This window comes from Pseudopipra pipra, chromosome 3 (assembly GCF_036250125.1).
Source record: "Pseudopipra pipra isolate bDixPip1 chromosome 3, bDixPip1.hap1, whole genome shotgun sequence".
In the NCBI taxonomy this organism is placed as follows: Eukaryota; Metazoa; Chordata; class Aves; order Passeriformes; family Pipridae; genus Pseudopipra; species Pseudopipra pipra.
In genome coordinates this window covers 69,391,971-69,410,113 of record NC_087551.1, presented here as the reverse complement: position 1 = coordinate 69,410,113, position 18,143 = coordinate 69,391,971, and the positions used below count along the sequence as shown (strand labels likewise).

At 41.3% G+C, this 18,143-nt stretch overlaps 2 protein-coding genes across 10 annotated transcripts in view; one reads left to right on the top strand and one right to left on the bottom strand.

Annotated features, from left to right (window-relative positions):
* The window catches only part of REV3L (REV3 like, DNA directed polymerase zeta catalytic subunit), a 127,032-nt gene extending 123,627 nt beyond the window's left edge, over window positions 1-3,405 (bottom strand). The window contains exon 1 of the mRNA XM_064649744.1: window positions 3,164-3,405. Within this exon, the coding sequence (XP_064505814.1) occupies window positions 3,164-3,302 (139 nt within the window). The 5' untranslated portion in view covers window positions 3,303-3,405. The remainder of the gene's footprint in view (window positions 1-3,163) is intronic.
* LOC135411745 (sterile alpha motif domain-containing protein 1-like) overlaps window positions 2,479-18,143 on the top strand; it is a 48,986-nt gene continuing 33,321 nt past the window's right edge. For 6 of the 9 annotated variants that reach the window (XR_010429275.1, XR_010429274.1, XM_064649750.1 and 3 more), the window contains exon 1: window positions 2,479-2,977. Coding sequence is in view for 4 of the 9 variants with exons in the window: in XM_064649750.1 (XP_064505820.1) it covers window positions 2,586-2,977 (392 nt within the window). In the remaining 5 variants the exon portion in view is untranslated. Of the gene's footprint in view, window positions 2,978-3,817; window positions 4,131-18,143 lie in introns of those variants that run through there. The other 3 variants (XR_010429277.1, XR_010429279.1, XR_010429276.1) reach the window with 3 other exon arrangements.

Sequence of the window (18,143 nt, the reverse complement as noted above, 5' to 3'; positions counted from 1 at the left end):
AATTCCTGATGGCAAAATTATAGAGGTAAGCTCTAATGTATCATATTCAAAGGAGGACTTAAAATTAATAAAAGATCAGCAAGCTCAACGCAAAGGTAACATGTACTACTTAGAAACAGGACAAATAGTGGTACCTGAAAGAGTACTGTGGAAAGTTGTACAGGCAGAACATAACAAAACTCATTGGGGGGCAGATGCATTACACAAATATCTAAGGAAACAAATTATAGGACGAAATTTATACACTACAATAATCCAGGTTACTAAACAATGCAAGACCTGCCTTCAAAATAATCCTCACACAACCAATAAAATCGAGATAGGGACAATTGGCAAAGGTAATCTCCCAGGGCAACACTTGCAGATAGATTTCTCTGAGTTGCCTAGGAAAGGAGGCTACAGATACCTGTTGGTTTTGACAGATACTTTCTCAAATTGGCCAGAGGCTTTCCCGACTCGAAGCAATAAGGCTCGAGAAGTTGTCAAGGTACTACTTAATGAAATTATCCCCAGGTTTGGAGTACCTGACATCATCTCCTTGGACAGAGGACCACATTTTGTAGCTAAAGTAATACAAAGAATTAGCAGCATCCTGCAAATCAATTGGCAATTACACACTCCATATCGACCACAAGCAAGTGGTCAGGTGGAGAAAATGAATCATTTGATAAAACAACAATTGGCAAAAATCTGTCAAGAAGTAAACCTACATTGGTACCAAGCATTACCTCTGGCCTTATTGCGAATAAGGGTCAAACCTAAAACTAAAGAAGGGCTGAGCCCTTTTGAAATGTTATATGGAAGTACCACTCAGATCATCATTAATGACTATAGCTGAAACAGAATCTTTTACTACAGATTTGATGATCTTGTTAACTGAACACACATCTAAAGACTTTCAGGTTGTGACTAATGTCTTTGGAAAATTACAAAAAGATGTCTCAGTAGCAATACAGTGTATCCAAACTCAGCAATGGATACAATCTGTATCGGCAGGAATTATAAGAGAAGGAACCTCAGGAATTTTACCTCAAGAGATAAGAGAGATCATATCCAGACAAGACACCACAAGTAAATTTGAAAAAGAACATCAGGCATGGTGGCAGTTAGTGAACTTCACATATAACACAGAGCAGGAACAAATAGAGGCATATGGTCTTACCATCCGTGAGGCAAAAGAACAGACCATATTTCCTGTCTTAGCATTAGGAGCAATACACCGGGACATTGTAGTTAGACCTATAGGGCATAATGTCTGGGCAAGCTATGACAAGGACACGGGGAGGTGGCAAACTGTCAACACGAAGGCCTGTATACCTAGGGAACAACTAGGATATGTGTGTGAAAATGCTGTAATAGAGAAGGAGGATTTATGTTTAGATACAGAAGACAGTGTATGTACGTTTGAAATGTTCCCAAATACACAGGCACAGTCCCAAGTGTATTATGTAGGTAAAGGATGTGCCTGCATCAGGACACCTTGCACAAGTATAACAATTGATAATTGTAAAGAACTAACTAATGCTACTAACTTCTGTGTTTGCAATTTTACCAAAATAATAGGATGTGACTTTAAATACACTGCTCCTGTGACCACCATGCAATTGATCTCGGATAGATATATGTCATATCATGAAGTGCCTAAACTACAAATAGGCATGGACATTAATATCCTCCAGAAAATGCTCTATCATCCGGATATTGAACAAATGATGGAAAAGGTAAATGCTACTTCACGTCGCATGCTGTGGCAAGTGAAACACGACACAACAGAGATAAAAAACATCATTACAGAAGTGACAAAAACTGGAGAACATCATTGGTGGAGCATGTTTTTGGGATTAACCAATAGACATTCACCCACGGTAGCTCAGCTATTTAACTTCCTGATTCACCCGATCTTGGTTTTGATGCTGGCAGCTCTCCTCCTTACAATCGTCAATCTATGGATGTGGTGGAAAATAAGAACTATAGTACAACAAGTACACGTGCTCTGGACTGTACAAAAAGTGATGCAAAAGAATTTGCATTAGTTAAAAGAAAAGGGGGGAATTGAAATAGAGAATGAAATAAAATATTAGATATTTAGCTATGAAGGTGTGACTTTGCAAAATGTAAAACTGCTTAAAAGTCTCTGACCGAACTGTGGGCAATTGAGATAAAAGGCTTAGAGAATGGGGAAGGCTTTTTAGCACGTATAGAGTGGTGGGGAACCTGAAACTGCTTGAAGTGATAAAACTTTACGTAACTACTCTATAATGGTAAGAATAGGAGGTAAAACTAAGTGTCTATTTAGATAAGAAAGACTGCAAAAGGAGTGTGTGTAAAGATAATTTTGAGCTTGCTACTTTCAAACTGTATAAAAGGCTATGTTATTTCTTGGCTCGGCGGAGTGCACTGGGGAGAACACCTGCCCCTTTGCATTCCCCGGCCGTAATAAAAGTGCTTTTCAGATTGGCAGAAGTTTCTTTGAATCATTTTTGTATTGGTCAGAAACACATTTGAGACGTGGGACGACCCACAAGGCCACGGAGAAGAGGCAGCGAAGAAGCGGCATGTGACACTCGGGAGTCCCGGGGGGCAACATGTGGCCGGCGCTCAGGACGCCCCTTCCTGCGGTGCCGCACCGGTGCCCCCGGCCGTGCGCGATCCGCGCCGCCACACGAGCTCCACTTCCCAAGTGCCGCGCAAGTCCCACTTGTGGCCGCGCTCTGTGGTTCCCCCTCGCCCGCTCACTCTCCCGCGGTAACACCTCCCAGGCAGGGCAGGAGAGCGGCGTGCGGGCCCCGGGGGCGAGGGCGGCACCGACCGCCCCGGTGTTTGCACAGCTGCTCCGCTCTCCCGGGGCAGCCCCGCACAAAGCCCCGGCGGACCCGCAGCCCCCGCCGCCACCGGGCGGGCGCGGCGCGACACCCGGGCAGGTTCCCCGCGGGGACACCCGGGGCAGGTCCCCTCTGCTCCCAGCTCCCCCCGGCAGGTGAGACGCCGCAGAGGCGGCGGGCGCGGAGGGGGGGGCGCGACCCAGCCACAAAGAGCGGGAGCCGCCGCTGCCTCCGCCGCGGGGTGGGCGGCGGCGCGACCGGCGCCGGCACGACCCGCGGCGCTGCAGCGGGGGGACGTCCCCGCCCGTCGGTGGCGGCGGCGGGGGGGGGTCACCCCTTACCTGCAGGGGTGGCGCCGAAGACTCTCACGACAGGCACCCGCCTGGCCGGGGCCTCTCGGAAGCTGGACTGGCAGGGGTCCAGGCCGGGCAGCGGGCTGCCCATGTAGTAGTCGGCAGTCACGATCCGCACTGAGAACATGTTTGTTCGCCGCCGCCGAGGCACCACCACAGCACCGAGCGAGCGAGCGAGCGCGGAGCGAGCGCGGAGCCCGCACGGCTCCCCCCGCCCGCCGCCGCCGCAGCGAGCGCGCGCGCGCGCGCGCAGCCCCCCCGCGCCTGCTGCTCCTCGCCCGCCCGCCTGCCGGAGCGCGCGCACGCCCCGCGGGAGCGCGCACAGCCCCGCACGCGCCTCCTCTGTCCGTGCTTCTGCTCCCCCCACCCCCCCACCCGTCCCTTAGTGCTGCCGCTACCGCTCCGGGCGCGTGCGCGGCGGCGCGCCCCGCGCGTGCTCCTACAGCCCGTGCAGCCGCGCGCGCCTCAGGGGCAGCGCGCGCTTGTCCCCCCCGGACGCCCCGGCGGCGGCGGCGCCCCGGCCCCGGGCGGCAGCTGCTGTTGCCATGATGATGTCGTCACGGACGCAACCATTGCGGGAACTCAATGGGGAGGGCGGGGTGGATGGGCCGTGTGTTGTGGCGGGTGGCGCAACGAGCGAGGGAGGTGTCACTCACTCCCCGATACAGACACACGCCCCCCCCCCCCCCCCCAGCCTTTCGTGTGGGCTCGGCGGGCGGGGCGCGAGCGTGCGTGGGAGCAGGGGGGGAAATTTTTCCAATGCTACCCCCTCCCTTCCCCCCGTGGCAGAATAGGGAGGGAGGGCGGACCTCGGTAATTCGGCGATCGGCCGCGCGGGCTGGGGGCGAGGCTACGGAATCCCGAGCCGCGGATGGCGCGTCGGGGCGGGGGAGGCAGCGCTGCCGGGACACGACGGGGTTAAGCTGGGTCGGCCGCCATTTTGGATGGCGGGGAGGTGAGTCTCCGCACGCCGCAGGGGCCAACAACACTCACACAAAAAAAATCAACCTAAAAGATTGGATGGGGGGGAGGAGACAAACGCGGTCACCTCCCGGGACTGCGGAGGGGTCGGGGGTGGTGGGAGTGGAACGGAGCAGCAGAGCTCCCGCGGCCGCCCGCGCCCCCTCGGGCTGTGACTGTCCCCGCGCGCGGCTCACGGGGGGCGGGGCCGGCGCCATGGAGGGGCGGTGGCGATTGGTGGCGGGGCCGAGCGCGCGGGAGGGGGCGGGGCCGGGCCGGGCGCGCTGCGGCGGAGCGGGGGGGGCGGGGCCGCGGCCCCCCTGCTCCTGCGGGCGGGTCGGCCCCGCGGCAGCCGCAGCCCTCGGAGTGCCTGGAGCTTGTTTTGCGTTTTGCTGCGCTCTCGTGCATGTTTTTATTTAGAGTGATAGCAAAACCCTCGAGTTTAGGTTTAAGATTCCTGTTGCAGTCTCTTTGTTTCAGGGCTGAGGATTCGGGGGAAAAGAAAAATCAATCCACAGCAAATATCCAAAGTGTTGGCAGGGTTGAAGATGAGCCTGCTAAAAGGCCAAATACTCTCACGCTCCCTCAGAATGGTGCTGTTACATGTGCGTGCAGGAGTGGATAATACGAGGCAAATGTACAGATCTATAAAACCTGACACAAGTCCAATATGTAGAACACATGTTTCACATTTTGGTTACATATGTTTTGGGTTTAGATTTGAACAAAAGACAGGTCAGCCAGTTGCTACCCTTCATTTTTTCATTGTAATGAACAGGAAGCTTGCCTGTCTACTCAAGAGTAACTGGTTTCCTACTCTTTCTTTGTAAGCTGTTTATTTTCTCTAGCTCACATCTGTTTTCATCTTTAAACTCATTTTATGCTAACAGAAGAAAAATCCAACTACCTAGTCATCAAGAAATCTTGAGTCACAGAAGTCATTGGTTGAAATAGGGCTGAAATACAAAGTATTTTCATTGTATCTAAAGAATAGCTGAGTTGCAACTTTAATTTTTGACAGTTGTTTGCATTTGCAAAGCTAATATTTAGAGAACCTTTGCAACTGCAAGAATACTCTTATGAATACTTAGATTTCACAAAAGCTAATAAATCACTAGAAGCTTACTGGTGAAGCTTGTTAACAAACACCATCTCCAACTATTGTTATTTGAATACATTTTGTACTGCTGCTCCACTAATACATTTCCCTAATTTTCTGTAGGACTCGGTAGGGGCAATAACAGTTCTTGTGTTACTCCATTCTGTGCTCTGTTTTCTTTCTGTTCATGTGATCATCTTGACTTCCTGAGCATTGTGTCTTCCCACCACTGTGTATTTCACTGACGCCTTAATGCCTTTGAACAGTGGCACTTGTGCTCTGGTGCCTCTTCCTGCATGAGCTGAAGATACATCAGCAGTCCGCTTATGTGCTAGGGGATACCAATATGCTACTGTCTGTTGTCATACACATAGGCAGCAGAACATGATGTGTATCAGCCCCTCAGCTGGGTTGATGTATAAACAAAGACATTTAAGCTACTGGTGGATTCTGGCTTCTCCTAAATGGCTGCGGTGTGTGAGGTGTAGGCACAAGTTCATACCTGGTAGTCCTGCTGAAGAGAAAGCAATTGCCCACAACAGAATAACGTAGAAAGATTAACTAACTTTTTAGGAGCATAAAGCAGGATTCACTAAAGCACGTCATTCAGAGTCTTCTATTTAATTACAAAAATTTTTATGTTGTCTATTAAATCAGAGAGAACCATGCTTTGAATTAGGAAGAGCTTGTGCAAACAGAAGGCAGCAGAACTGAGATGAGAACAGTCACTACCTAACTTAGAGCCAGTTTCTTGTTCATATGAGGTATGAATTGATTTCTGAAAGTATTGAGTGTTACTCTCAGAAAAAAAATGGTGTGACTTTCCTTTTTGATGTAAATAGCTTAATCCAAGTGGTAGTTTTATAGCCATGCAGACATTTTTGTGGAACTCACATGCTTTCTGAGCTGTGCTTTTTCAGTTTCCCTTCATTTCTTACAGCTCACTTCTGCTTTCATAGTCATCTTGCAGTCAAGTCAATAAATTCGTCTGCAGGGTCACACCATGGTAAGACTGTATTTTCAGAAAAGGTTTGAGTCAGCACTGTCACGGGAGGTCCCCTGCCTTCCTCCTCATGCCAGTGCAAGCATTTGAATAGCTGCACAAGAGACTTGATTTGGAAACTGAGCCAGGTAAAAGTGATCCCACTAAAACCTGTGAGTTAATTTTAACTTAGATCAGGTCCTCCTCAGTCTGCCTCATTATGTTTGGGTGTGGAAGCCTGTGCTTGCACAGGGAAGGAGGCAGTGCAGGGGCTGAGTTGGATCAGCAGGAATAAAAAGAGAACACTTCTTCCAGAAGTCTTGGCTTGTGGTAGCTAAAGTTGCTGAAGTCTGCAAATCAGTTTAACCCTTACAGTAGATGAGACACACAAAGCCTGTTTCTGTATTTCCTGCATATCAACTTGTGTGTCAGTGTTTGTCTTTGGCAGTTGTTTTATGTGTTGTTCATGCACATGTGCATGAACATGTATGATATATAAATTTTCTTGTAGTTTACACTCTTATTACCTGAAAATACTGCCATTCTACAATATCAATAATTGCAAAAGGAAACATCCCGGTTAGAGAGCACTACCACCCATTTTCCCTGGTACCTCCAAACACTGTATGTTCTCTCTCTGAGGTTTCATCCAGTTTCCTGTTATAAAGCAAGTCACCCCCTTTCTCTGTTCATCCAGTTGCTAAGCAGCAGCTTTTCTCCCCATTAGCCAGCCATGTATTTGCATGAAAATAATCAAGCTTGAATATATAACTGGTTTTAATCATGCACAGCTAAACAGCTGTACAATCAAAATTTGCGTATTAATAGTATTAGTTATAACCATAACTGATGACTGTCTTTTAAGTTAGAATTTCTCTATAGAGTAAAATCAATATAGGTTTGCTTTTTTTTTTTAAACAAAAGGCACGACCATTTCTGTTTTTCCTTAATGCTTACTGTGTAGCTACTTAAAAAAATTGGTCACAAAATGGTATCGCAGTTCACAGAAAAATTATAAATGCAAATATGAGCAGACACAGAATCATCTAGTGACTAAAGATGATGGGGGCCAAGGGAAGAGCCACATTTTTCAAATATCTAATTATAGTAGCAGAGTGCAACAGAATTTGGTGATAAAAGTTTAGACTATGAGACAAAGGTAAAATTTCTAAAAGTACATCTTACTTTCAAAACCAACTAAAGAATCTGTGTTTCAGTTCTTATTGATTTCAAGGATGTTCAGTATTTCTGAAATCTATGATCTGAAATTTTGGACTGCTCTCTCAGTATGAGGGTGCCCTGGATTTATCCAAACTATATTTCAGAATGAGGGCTGAGGGTGACACATATTTTCAGGTGTTGATTTTTCAGATGACAGAAACACGATGTTTTTCTGTGCCCAGGGAGAAAACCTGGGCACACAGACCAGGAGTAATATATGAGCCATCCAGTTGGTATCCTAACCTAAACAGTCAGATTGTCTTCATTACACAGGAAGTTTATTTCCCAATATGCCCACAGACTAAGTGAATGAAAAAAGTCTAAATCTTCAGACTGAAATATTTGGTACTATGCTGTGTAGTTGTGGACTGCCAAACCTGTATGTACTTTGCCACGTATGACAATCCATAGTCTCATGTTAGATGTTCCTCAGATGTGACTCAGTGCAAGAAGTCATCCTCTTAGTCCGCAAAAGTGCTTAAGGTCCTAATTAATGAGGTTTATTTATTTATTTTCATTCTCAATTAATAGATATAGGCTAGGCTCTGAAGTGTAGTGCATTCAGGTTCTGTCAGAACCAGGGCAGTCACACATTTAATCAACAGCATTACACCAACAGTGTCTTGTCACTAGAAACTTGATGGCAAAACTAACCTAATTCTCAATTATGAAAATATGAGAAGTATCAAAGCAGTCTTTTGGCTGAGACTTAATAAACCTATCAGGGCAAGAATGGTGTCGTGATTGGAAAGAAACAAATGTCTTTGAAGGAGAGCCCATGGAAGTGTTATGTGCATTGTGTGGGACATATGAAACAAATTGTAACATAGGGTTACATAGGGTGTGCAAAGGCATAGAAGTAAAAAAAGAAATATGTCTTTGGTGTAGTAACATTAGATTTGTTCGGATAACTGTGTAATTTTTTTAATAAAATAATTTATTGACAAAGGAAATTAAGTCAATTTCACAGAATCACTGAACCATCACGGTTGGAAGAGACCTTCAAGATCAGCTAGTCCAACCATCATCCTAGCACCACCACAATCACATTTAATCTTTACTTCATAAAATGATTCAGTATAGTACCCTATGAGAAATGAAGGAGGATGCATAACATAAGAAAATTGCTGATGGGAAATTATGGTGGATTGTGTTGAAAGAAGGACTATAAAACTGGAAGTTGGCTACAAGTAGAGTCTGCTCATTTAATGTCCTTAGTGCAATGCTAGTTAGCATATAAATAAAAGTTGCTAGTAACCTTAATCTTGAAGCAGAACAGCATTTTATACAAGATCCATAACTTTGGAGTTAAGGAAGAATAAAGAATATGTAAGCCTAAGAACAGTGTCGATGTAGAATGATGAGATATAAAGTGGACATAACCTTGCCATGAAAGAAGGTTTCTAGCCAACAGAGGAATGAATTTATTCTCTCAGTGAAAATAGCAGGGCAGAGCATTCAGCAAGTTTTAATATGGAGATTGATGAGATTATGAAAAGGATTTTGTGATGTTTGCTGGTAATCGCATCTGACTGCACCTGATTATCAAATCTTCTAGCAGGATTGCATGTAGATCCCTGAACATTTCAATAGTGGGTTCCTCTAATCGATGCAGACAATTTAACCATTACGATAAATGAGTTTTCATCATCGTGGTACAAACCACATTGTATACCACAGATATTGCACAGGTTTCGGTTTCAGAAAATCTTGACTGTAGTGCAGAATGCAACCCTTTTACAACATGCATTGTGGCCTCATGTATGTTCATATCTGTAAATGAGTTATGTATACAAATTCACATACATAATGTTTATATGAAAATGCGAATCACCTTTGAACATTTTTGTTTCCTGGGTTGTATTTGCATTTAGCAACTTATATTTCAAACAGAAGCTTTGACTGAAAGTTACTCAGTTTTTGGTGGTTTTTTTGTTGTTTTGATTTTTTTTTAAATAATGATTTCTTTCCCAACATTTTCAGGTCTTGCTGTTGCCTTGTATCAGAAAAACTTGTCACTGAATGTATATACGGGAAAATGCATAAGTATTCAAGAAAATTGGATAAACTGAAATGTAAAAATTAATAAATAGTTAAATGTATAACATTGTAGAACTATGCCATTTTTAAAAAAAATTGAGAAAGTGTATTTAATTGAGAAGCAACATATGTAACCTGTAAGAAAATGGACAGTAAGCACTTAATTGTAAAGATGAGATTCCAGATCTGCTCCAGAATTCTACATGTCAAGAAGGGATTGAGGTTCCCTTCCATACTTGGAAAATGACCTACTATCAAGAGTAAAATATTTATATAAGGAATTCAGTTTAGTGTAAGAACACACACATTATTAGGGAACAGTTAACAGTATAATAATGAGTGATGTTTAGGGATTGTATGTATGACAATGAGAATTCTGTAGATGAAATTTTATGAGGATGAATTAAGTCTTAGATAATTGAGTAGTGCTAAAGTAGTTTTTTTGAGTGCCATTGCTGAATCAGCATAATTTAAAAGCCTGCTGTCTAGTGCTTTAGACTAATGACTATAGAAGTTGGGTATGGAGTTAACAGAAGAAACAGTGTGTAATGACATATAATAACATTTCAACATTAATACTGTTTGTGGGATTGGTATGTTCAGCAGTGTTACTGGCAAGTAGTGGAGTATACAAGGAAAAGAGACTGAGCATTTGAATAGCTTTTTTAAAAAAAATTAAAGTAATTTGTTTATTTTAACAAGAAAACTGCCAGTCCCTACCAAACTCTGAAATGTCTACTCTGTACAGTGCAGCTCAGGTACATGGTTTTAAGAATTGTTTTTCAACAGGCAAGTAAAACATAATTTTTCATATTCTAGTTCTGATAAATAGCCAAAGCATTTAGTTGAAACTCTCCATTGGGAAATATGTCTGGTGTGAAGAGAGTTAGTCCGAATGGTTCAAATAATAAGTAATTAGAAGGGTGTCATAATGGAAAATTTTCAAGTACTATAACTACCACAAGCCCTATCAGTCTTCTATAACTTATGTAGCAAAATATACATGAGTATGTGGTTACTATTTGAATTTTTGTTGTTTTAAAATGGGAAATGTGTTTCTGTGAATGAATCACAGAAATGGGGCTGGATGGTAAGTAGTGAAAGCCATTTAATTTTAGATGCTATGTTTTTTTCTGCCATGTCGTCCGACTTATGGGAGGCATTCCTCATTCATGCATCAGACAAAGTGAAAGAAGCCTCAGTGCAATATGTAGATCACAAACAGCCATCTGTTATCCAAAAGGAAAGAGGAGTGTTGCTATAAGAGTAAACTTAAAATGTTTTAAGATTAGCTTAGAGATGGCAGAGCTCCATTAAATATTTTGTCCATCTCTGTTGGTATTGGTCCCTGTCATATATGAATGTATACATTATACTGCAGTTTCAGATACCTGCTATATTTTTTTCTATTAGGACAATTACCTCTAGTTTAGAACTCACTATAGGCTTTCTCTATTGTCTGAATTAGGTTACTAGTTATGTGTGTGTATATATATATACACAAAACCTTTTATCACCTCAGATAATTATTTTTCCTTCTTGATGTTTGTTCCTTTGCAATAATTTTCCAGATCAACCTGACTTAAAAAAAAAAACATTTTGAACTTCTTATTTGCTTAGCTTAAGCAAGTAAGTTAACACTTGTTTAGGTTTGTAGCATTTGCTTTTTGTTCTTTCCTGCTCCCAAAGAATTTCTGTTATTTTTATGTGAATTCCATCCAATTTGCATAGATATTTCTTGTGATATGCCTACAACTCATTGGTGAATTCCAGACATGGTTGTAAGGAGCATGTATGAAGAATTTATGTTTTATGTCCAGGCATTCATATGACCTCCATTCGTAGGACAGAATTAATTACTTGGGAGTATTAATGTTTGGTCCACCAAGAAGCTTGAAGGAAGAGAAACTGTTACCTTCCTGCTCCAGGATACAGTGCTTACATATGCAAGTGGAATCTAAATTAGTCTCTTTGTTGGTACTCTGTTACAAATCTATTTGTAGTTTCTGCTTGCTTGTTATCCTTAGATCCTTTACAAATATGATGCCTTGGGGGTATTTCCGTCCTACTGAATATATTCCAGAATCTGTTCCAGAATATTTCTCAGACTTTTCTATTGCAGTAGCTTGCTTTCTCTTGTAGTCAGTTTGATTTTACTGTTTTCTGACTGCATTTTAGCCTCACTAATTTACTTTGAGGTATCTCAGTGCTCTCAAAGATGTCCACATTGTAGCCTCTCAGGAATTAATGAAGCTGTCAAATAAAACAAGGCCTCACAACAGCTCCTGTGGCACCACATGAATAGATAGATTGCTACTTGTCCTCTATCCTGGGATTCTTTTATTTTCTGTCAGTTTTCACAGTTTCATCCTGAGCCCTGCATTATTCACTGTTTTTCTTAAGCTTCAGGATTTTTACCCAGTCCTTGTGTCGTTGGACCTCCTGTTCTGCATTGTAATCTATCCCGTACATTTGGAGTGATTTTTGAAGTTTCGTGAGAGAACCATATGCTTTCCAAAAATTGAGTTATGTAATATCTAAAAGTTTCCTTTGGATTGTGTATTTTGTTTTGACTTTTGGGGAAAGTGGTGGTGTTAGTTTTGTTGTAAGCTAAGTGTTGTCTAGTATTCTGTTGTCCTTTAAGGCTCGCATTTTCATGCTTGCTTGGACTGAAATTAAGTTCAATGTAATTTCAGGGGTAGTGCTCTTATCTGGATGTTTAAACAACTAATTTTATAGCTACTGAAACCTGGTTTCAAAAATGTTCACTTATTGAGTACTTTCTGATAATGTTCTTTTTTTTCCCAGTGCTTACATTGAAGGGATGATGTTATTATGTTGTTGTTGTTATTATTATTATTATTTTGAGACTATGTTATTACCATTATAATCTACCAATTCTTGTAGTATCTGCTAAAATATGACACTGAAAATGTGGACCCCATCAGCACACAGATCTACCTCAACAATTTTGGAGTCTTGCAAACAAAATTAATTTTCATACCAATATATTGATCATTTTATGTCTCAAAGCGTGAGATAGCTACCACTGGAGATGCAAACTTGGGAAGAAAACAAATTCATAGATCAGCATTAGATCTGCTAATCTAATGTGATGTGTTAACTGAAGTTAGGGAAGATTGGAAGGTAAGGTACCGTGATTCTGTTTCCAGTTTTTTTGGAGGAAAATCCTCTGTGCTGCTTATGGACACCTGGTCAAGTACAGAAATTGGGTATGTTCTCTCTGGAAGCTGTGCAGTTGAGCAACTGAGACTGGATTCTGTTATAATACGGTGTGTTTCCTCCTGTGTCTTCAGTAATCTTGCATCTGCTTTACTTAGAAAATCAGTGATGCTTGTTTTCGTTCAAAAGCAGAAACTTGGTGACTTGGCTAGTGAAATGAAACAACACTGTCCCCAAAATCTGTGATTAAGTACTATGCCATATTCCAGCCTCCTCACCCATGGCACCTCCACCTTCCTTTTCCTGTGGTACTCTTTAAGCTATTTTGTGGAGACAGTATTTTGTGCTGTTTTTCTGAGGACAAGACTGAGGCTTTTGACCTATTTAATTTTTAAACTGTAATAATTAAGTGGTGTGTTCACATTAGGATGATGCTTTTTAAAAAAAAAGTGATTGTCATGTGAAAGTACTAATGCAAAGGGAAAAATAAGAAATGATTATGCTGTAAAAATAACTTTGAAAGAGTCTCACATTGTTCAGAGAAGGAAGAGAATCTTCCAAGAAGGGATCACATTCTTGCAGTCAGCTTTAAACACATTCTTTATCTTTAAAAGGAAACAGAAGATAGTCAGTAAATCAAATGTAGTTGTGGCCTTGTCTGCAATACTGTAGCATTCTGAAATGAAGTGTTAGGACTGGGCATTTGAAACAAGAATTGTCAGTGTCACAGTCTCTTGTGCTTTGAGAAAAGTGGGTGTGTCTTTCATTAAATAATACCTTTTCTGCACCCCCTGATTTTTTTCTTGATCGTTGTCTAAAGATAGCAGTTATGGTGGCTATTCTGGGTAAATCTTTAGGTACACATTAAAAATGAGACTGCATTTTTGTGCTGTAATGAATAAGCTTTTAAAAGCATTGTAACGTTTTCTAATATGTGTTCGTTTGAAGAGGAAATTGGATTTCTTATGAAGAATCTCCCCCTTTTCTTAGTTGCTATTGGAGAAAAAAAATATGTGTTTTAAGACCACGTTTTAGCTGCAACCTGTTTTGTAATCAAGCTTTCAATACCAGTAATCTGAGTTTCTCTCTCTTGTACCAGCACAAGATTACTAGTCAGTTCCCTAATTTCTTCTTTTTCTGACTGGCACAGAATTGCTTTTTGCCTGGAGTAGTTCAGAAATTAATTTTTTTAAACAAAGGAAATCAACAGCATCCATGTTTTTCAAGCTTATTTTGAGTAGCTCTTATCTTTTATCACAATTTGAAAGTATTAGCATTTTTTAAATTTAATAGTTCTGTTTAGAAGTAAATTTCACTCAGATAAAGTGAAAATACAGAAGTAGTTGCCAAAGGAATGAAGTGCTTTACCTGGAAACATATATTTTATTTCTCATGTTCTGACAGAAAAGGAGATGAATGAGCATGTTAGAGACACAACTTTTCAGTGAATATTGTATTGTTGTTAGCATAATTTATTTCTGTGTCCCTAAGAAACCCAAAACTTTTTAAGCTTATTTTAATTTAATAATTTATAAAATGATAACACTGATACTTCAAAGGTTTAAAAATTCCAAGTTATTTGGTATGGACTACGGTAGAATTCGTAATTTCCTCCTTGGTTCCTTTGTAATCTTTCCTACCTTATATTGCATTTATACTGAGAAATAAAAAATGGCTGTAGAGACCACTGTGTCCCCCTGCTTCCAAATGCTGTCCCTGAGCAGCATGGGAGTGCTGCTTCAGGTAGCAGTTGTTGTTTTGGTCCTAAGCTGCCCCACAACACACTGGCAACTTAATGGCCAGGGTGATGAGCAGCCTGGCGTTCAGGTTTGTTCCTTGGTACCATTTTACTAAATGGTATAGGCAGAGTAGCGGTGTCTCAGATGAGGTTTTTAAAATGTGCCAATTTGCCAAATTCAGAACAAGACTTCAGGGGTATTCAGTTCCACTGATTTCTTTCTTTTCTCAGTGCTTCAAATAGAACCACAGAATGGTTTGGAAGGGACATCATCTAGTTTGAAACCCCCTGCCATGGACAGGGACACCTTCCTCTAGATCAACTTGCTCACAGCCATGTCCAGCCTGGCCTTGAAACACACTACTTACCTTTCATAACTTTCAAATAAATGAGTAATAAGGGCCCCTGCTTAAGAGTCCTTAGTCCTGCACTCTGTACCATGTATGCAAGCTGTATAAGGCCTAGGAAGTTAAAGGTTCCTTACTCTTTTTGGCCTCTAAGTTTTCCAATCCTCAGCACTGCTTGGCAGAATTCTGAACTGAAGGTAAGAGATGCTTTACATGCAACCACCTGCTGATGGGGGCACTCTCCTAGGAATGTGCCAGGTCTGTGAGACAGGAGAGGCTGGTTTGGTGTCCTTCAAGCAAAGGAAAACCTAGAATCCGATTTACTGTTGCCTAATTCAGCTACTGTTTAATAATGCAGTGTCCTAACTACTCTGCAGCTACATGAAAGTATGCAACAAAAGTATGTGTCCCAAAGGGGGGGGAGATGTCCTTAACCCCTGCCAAGACTTAGTTCTAGAAAAGCTCTTAGGCAGCAGGTGCAAATTTGTGCCTGACCTAAATTTTGCCAAGGAGAGAGACAGACTGAACAGCAGTAAATGTCCTTCCATAACCTGCTGTCTGGGCTGTCATAAATATGTCTCTGGTTCAAGCTCTTAAGAAGGCAGGAGTTGTGGTACATTTCTGTTGCCAGATACTGCTGTTGAGGGAGTAAACTCTCTAGTTCATACATTCACCCATCTTTTTCAATCAGGTGGCATGATACGTAGTGAGAATAGCCATGTTCTGTGCACTGTTCATATGGGGCATAAATGGCTACACAAAGGACAAAGTTCTAAAGAATTAGGTCAGTAGGTTTTATGTCTAATTAGGCCTCTAATCCTACAAACCACTTACAGTTTTGCATTATTATATGTTCATTGTGTCTTAAATGGAACTACTCATTTGAGTGAAGTTATGGGTGTAATTGCATGCAGGATTATATCTGAGCAATCACATTTTAGCTTATTATTCGTCCTGTAGCATTGTTGCAAATCAGATATATCTGATGTTACCCCTTGCCCAGTCAGGGTGAAGAGGTGAAGGGGTATCTGAAACTGAATATGTTTCTGTGTAATGGCTTGCACTCCATTATCATGCCTGTCCAAACCTGGCACTTATAGAAAGGCACGTCATAGAGAGCATTTTAACTTTTAAGAGAGTCATAAGGCATAGATTTTCAATGTGGAAGGTCACGAGGCTGCAGTTTCACTGGGTAATGTGCTGCATTTGCATAGACAGATATTCAGACAGTTAATGGTAGTGCAGAATGCTTTAATGATTTTCATTTGCATCAAGCTGTTCTCACCTCTTAGGAACATAATGGATAAATAAAAGAGGCCTTTTGTTTGCTCTTCATGAAAGTTACCAGTGATTAAGTGGTGCTGAGGGAACAGACTCGTGCTCTCATTTGAAAAAAAAACCCAACACCAACAACAAAACTGCCCATCAAAGCTGACTTCAAAGTGACCTACTTCATTTTGATTTCAAATGGCACTTGAGTAATTTATTTTAATGTTATGCAGATTTCCTAATTCAAAACACAGAATTGGTCACTCTTAACTGAAAATACAAAAACACTTATTACATCAGACATGAAATACTAATAATTTGTTCAGATACTCTTTATAGTGTTGAATTACAAACAAAGCTATATACATTTAGAACAGCTTTTCTTCCAAATGGATTCAGCAGTCACTTTTTTTATTAAAAATTATGTCCAGAATAGTTGTGGGTAATTTGATACTTTTTGCACTATGCTATGGTGTTTCATAAGAAAATTCATGCCAGAGGCTTGCTAGAGAAAATCTTGTCATGATTCCATACTAGAATCTCCCTGTGGAAGACTTTTCCAAGCCTCCTGGAATATGGTATATGCTCATAAAGGTATACAGACTTCCACACTATGTCTTGGACCCTTGCAGTTCAGTATCAGCTTCTTGGGCTTCTCTTTCATGTGTCAGCTCAAAAACCCCTTCTTGAAAAGGGCTCAAAGGAAGTTATATTAGTCTCTGGCTTTGTAACATTTTTAGGCATTTTCTGAATGATTTCATGTGCAGTTCAGTCTCTTTCAGTGTAATCCTAAAAAAAAAAAATAGATCTGGGTGACTTTTTGAGAATAAAGCTCTGTTCTTAAATACCTTTCTGTCAGAATGGTCATGTGTAAATTTTTGTTCCTAATTTGTAGGCACACACGTCACGATTTCATTGCCTCGATTTACACATTGACACCTTGGTGCCAGTATTTTTGTATTATATTTTTCTAAATGTGTTTCAATTTTATGTGTCACACTGAGAAGCACAGCCAATACAGTCCATATTTCAAATACCCAAATTTCAGTAGTCTCCCCTTCGGGCACAAGAGTGCAATGTTACTGAGAACTGCTAGGATGAACAAGCTTTCAAATACTTGGGTCTTTTGTTTTCAGTTAATGACTTCCAGTTCTTTCAGTTTCTAACCTCCTGCCTTCCAGATAGTGATCTTTAGCACTTCTTGTGGCATTCAACTTCTCTCTCTCAAGCCTGTCATTTAAATCAAGATACAGAACTTGACTTCATGTATTTGAAATATTCTCCATTTTCACAGAATCAGTAGGATATTTGGGGAACACAGAATATGCAAATGCAGACCTGCTGAATACATAATTTTGTGGCCCTTCTGTTTTGTATTGTCTTTGTTATTTGTCCAGTGTTTGACTGGGGGCTAATTAAATTACTGAATTTACAATGAGAATATATTAGTCCATCCTTCTCTTCACTGATTTTCATTCTTTACCCCTCCAGTTAATTTTCTTTAAATCTGCCTTTGTGTTCCCAGTGTGGCATGAAAGGACTAGTCAACAGCCTGAGTACAGGGGCAGTTGAGGGTAATTTCCGTCTGCAATCAATCTCCCCAGTACAGGAGGAGTGCTGGATATCCTTACATGTACAATAAAAACGGGAGAATTCAGTGACCACTGCCTGACCAGCATAACAATTCCTTAGCAATTTGTGGCAGGTTGGGACAGCAAGGAGTTAGGATTACATCTAAGAAGAGGTCTGTGCATGCAAGGATATAACTGTCTCGAGTTAGGAATAAAAGACCTGTTTGTACGTATGTGTAATTTCACTGTATGGTAAGATGCAAAGTATCCTCACACGTGGAAACAAGATCCATTACTGACATTGTATTTCAGTACATGTAGATAAAAATGTATTTTACATGTATTATCTGTGTAGATTTTTTATATTTTGTATGGTTACAGCCTCACAATGGCCTTGATCATCTTAATCTTGTTTTTAGTCATGCGCTTACTTGCAAAACATGGAAATATAACTTACTAAGTATCTTTGATTAAGGAGATATTCCAGAAACAAATCCTAGAAGTGAAGGTGAAGCATTGTAGCTGATTGCGACAGAATTACAGAAACTCCTTGCTGTA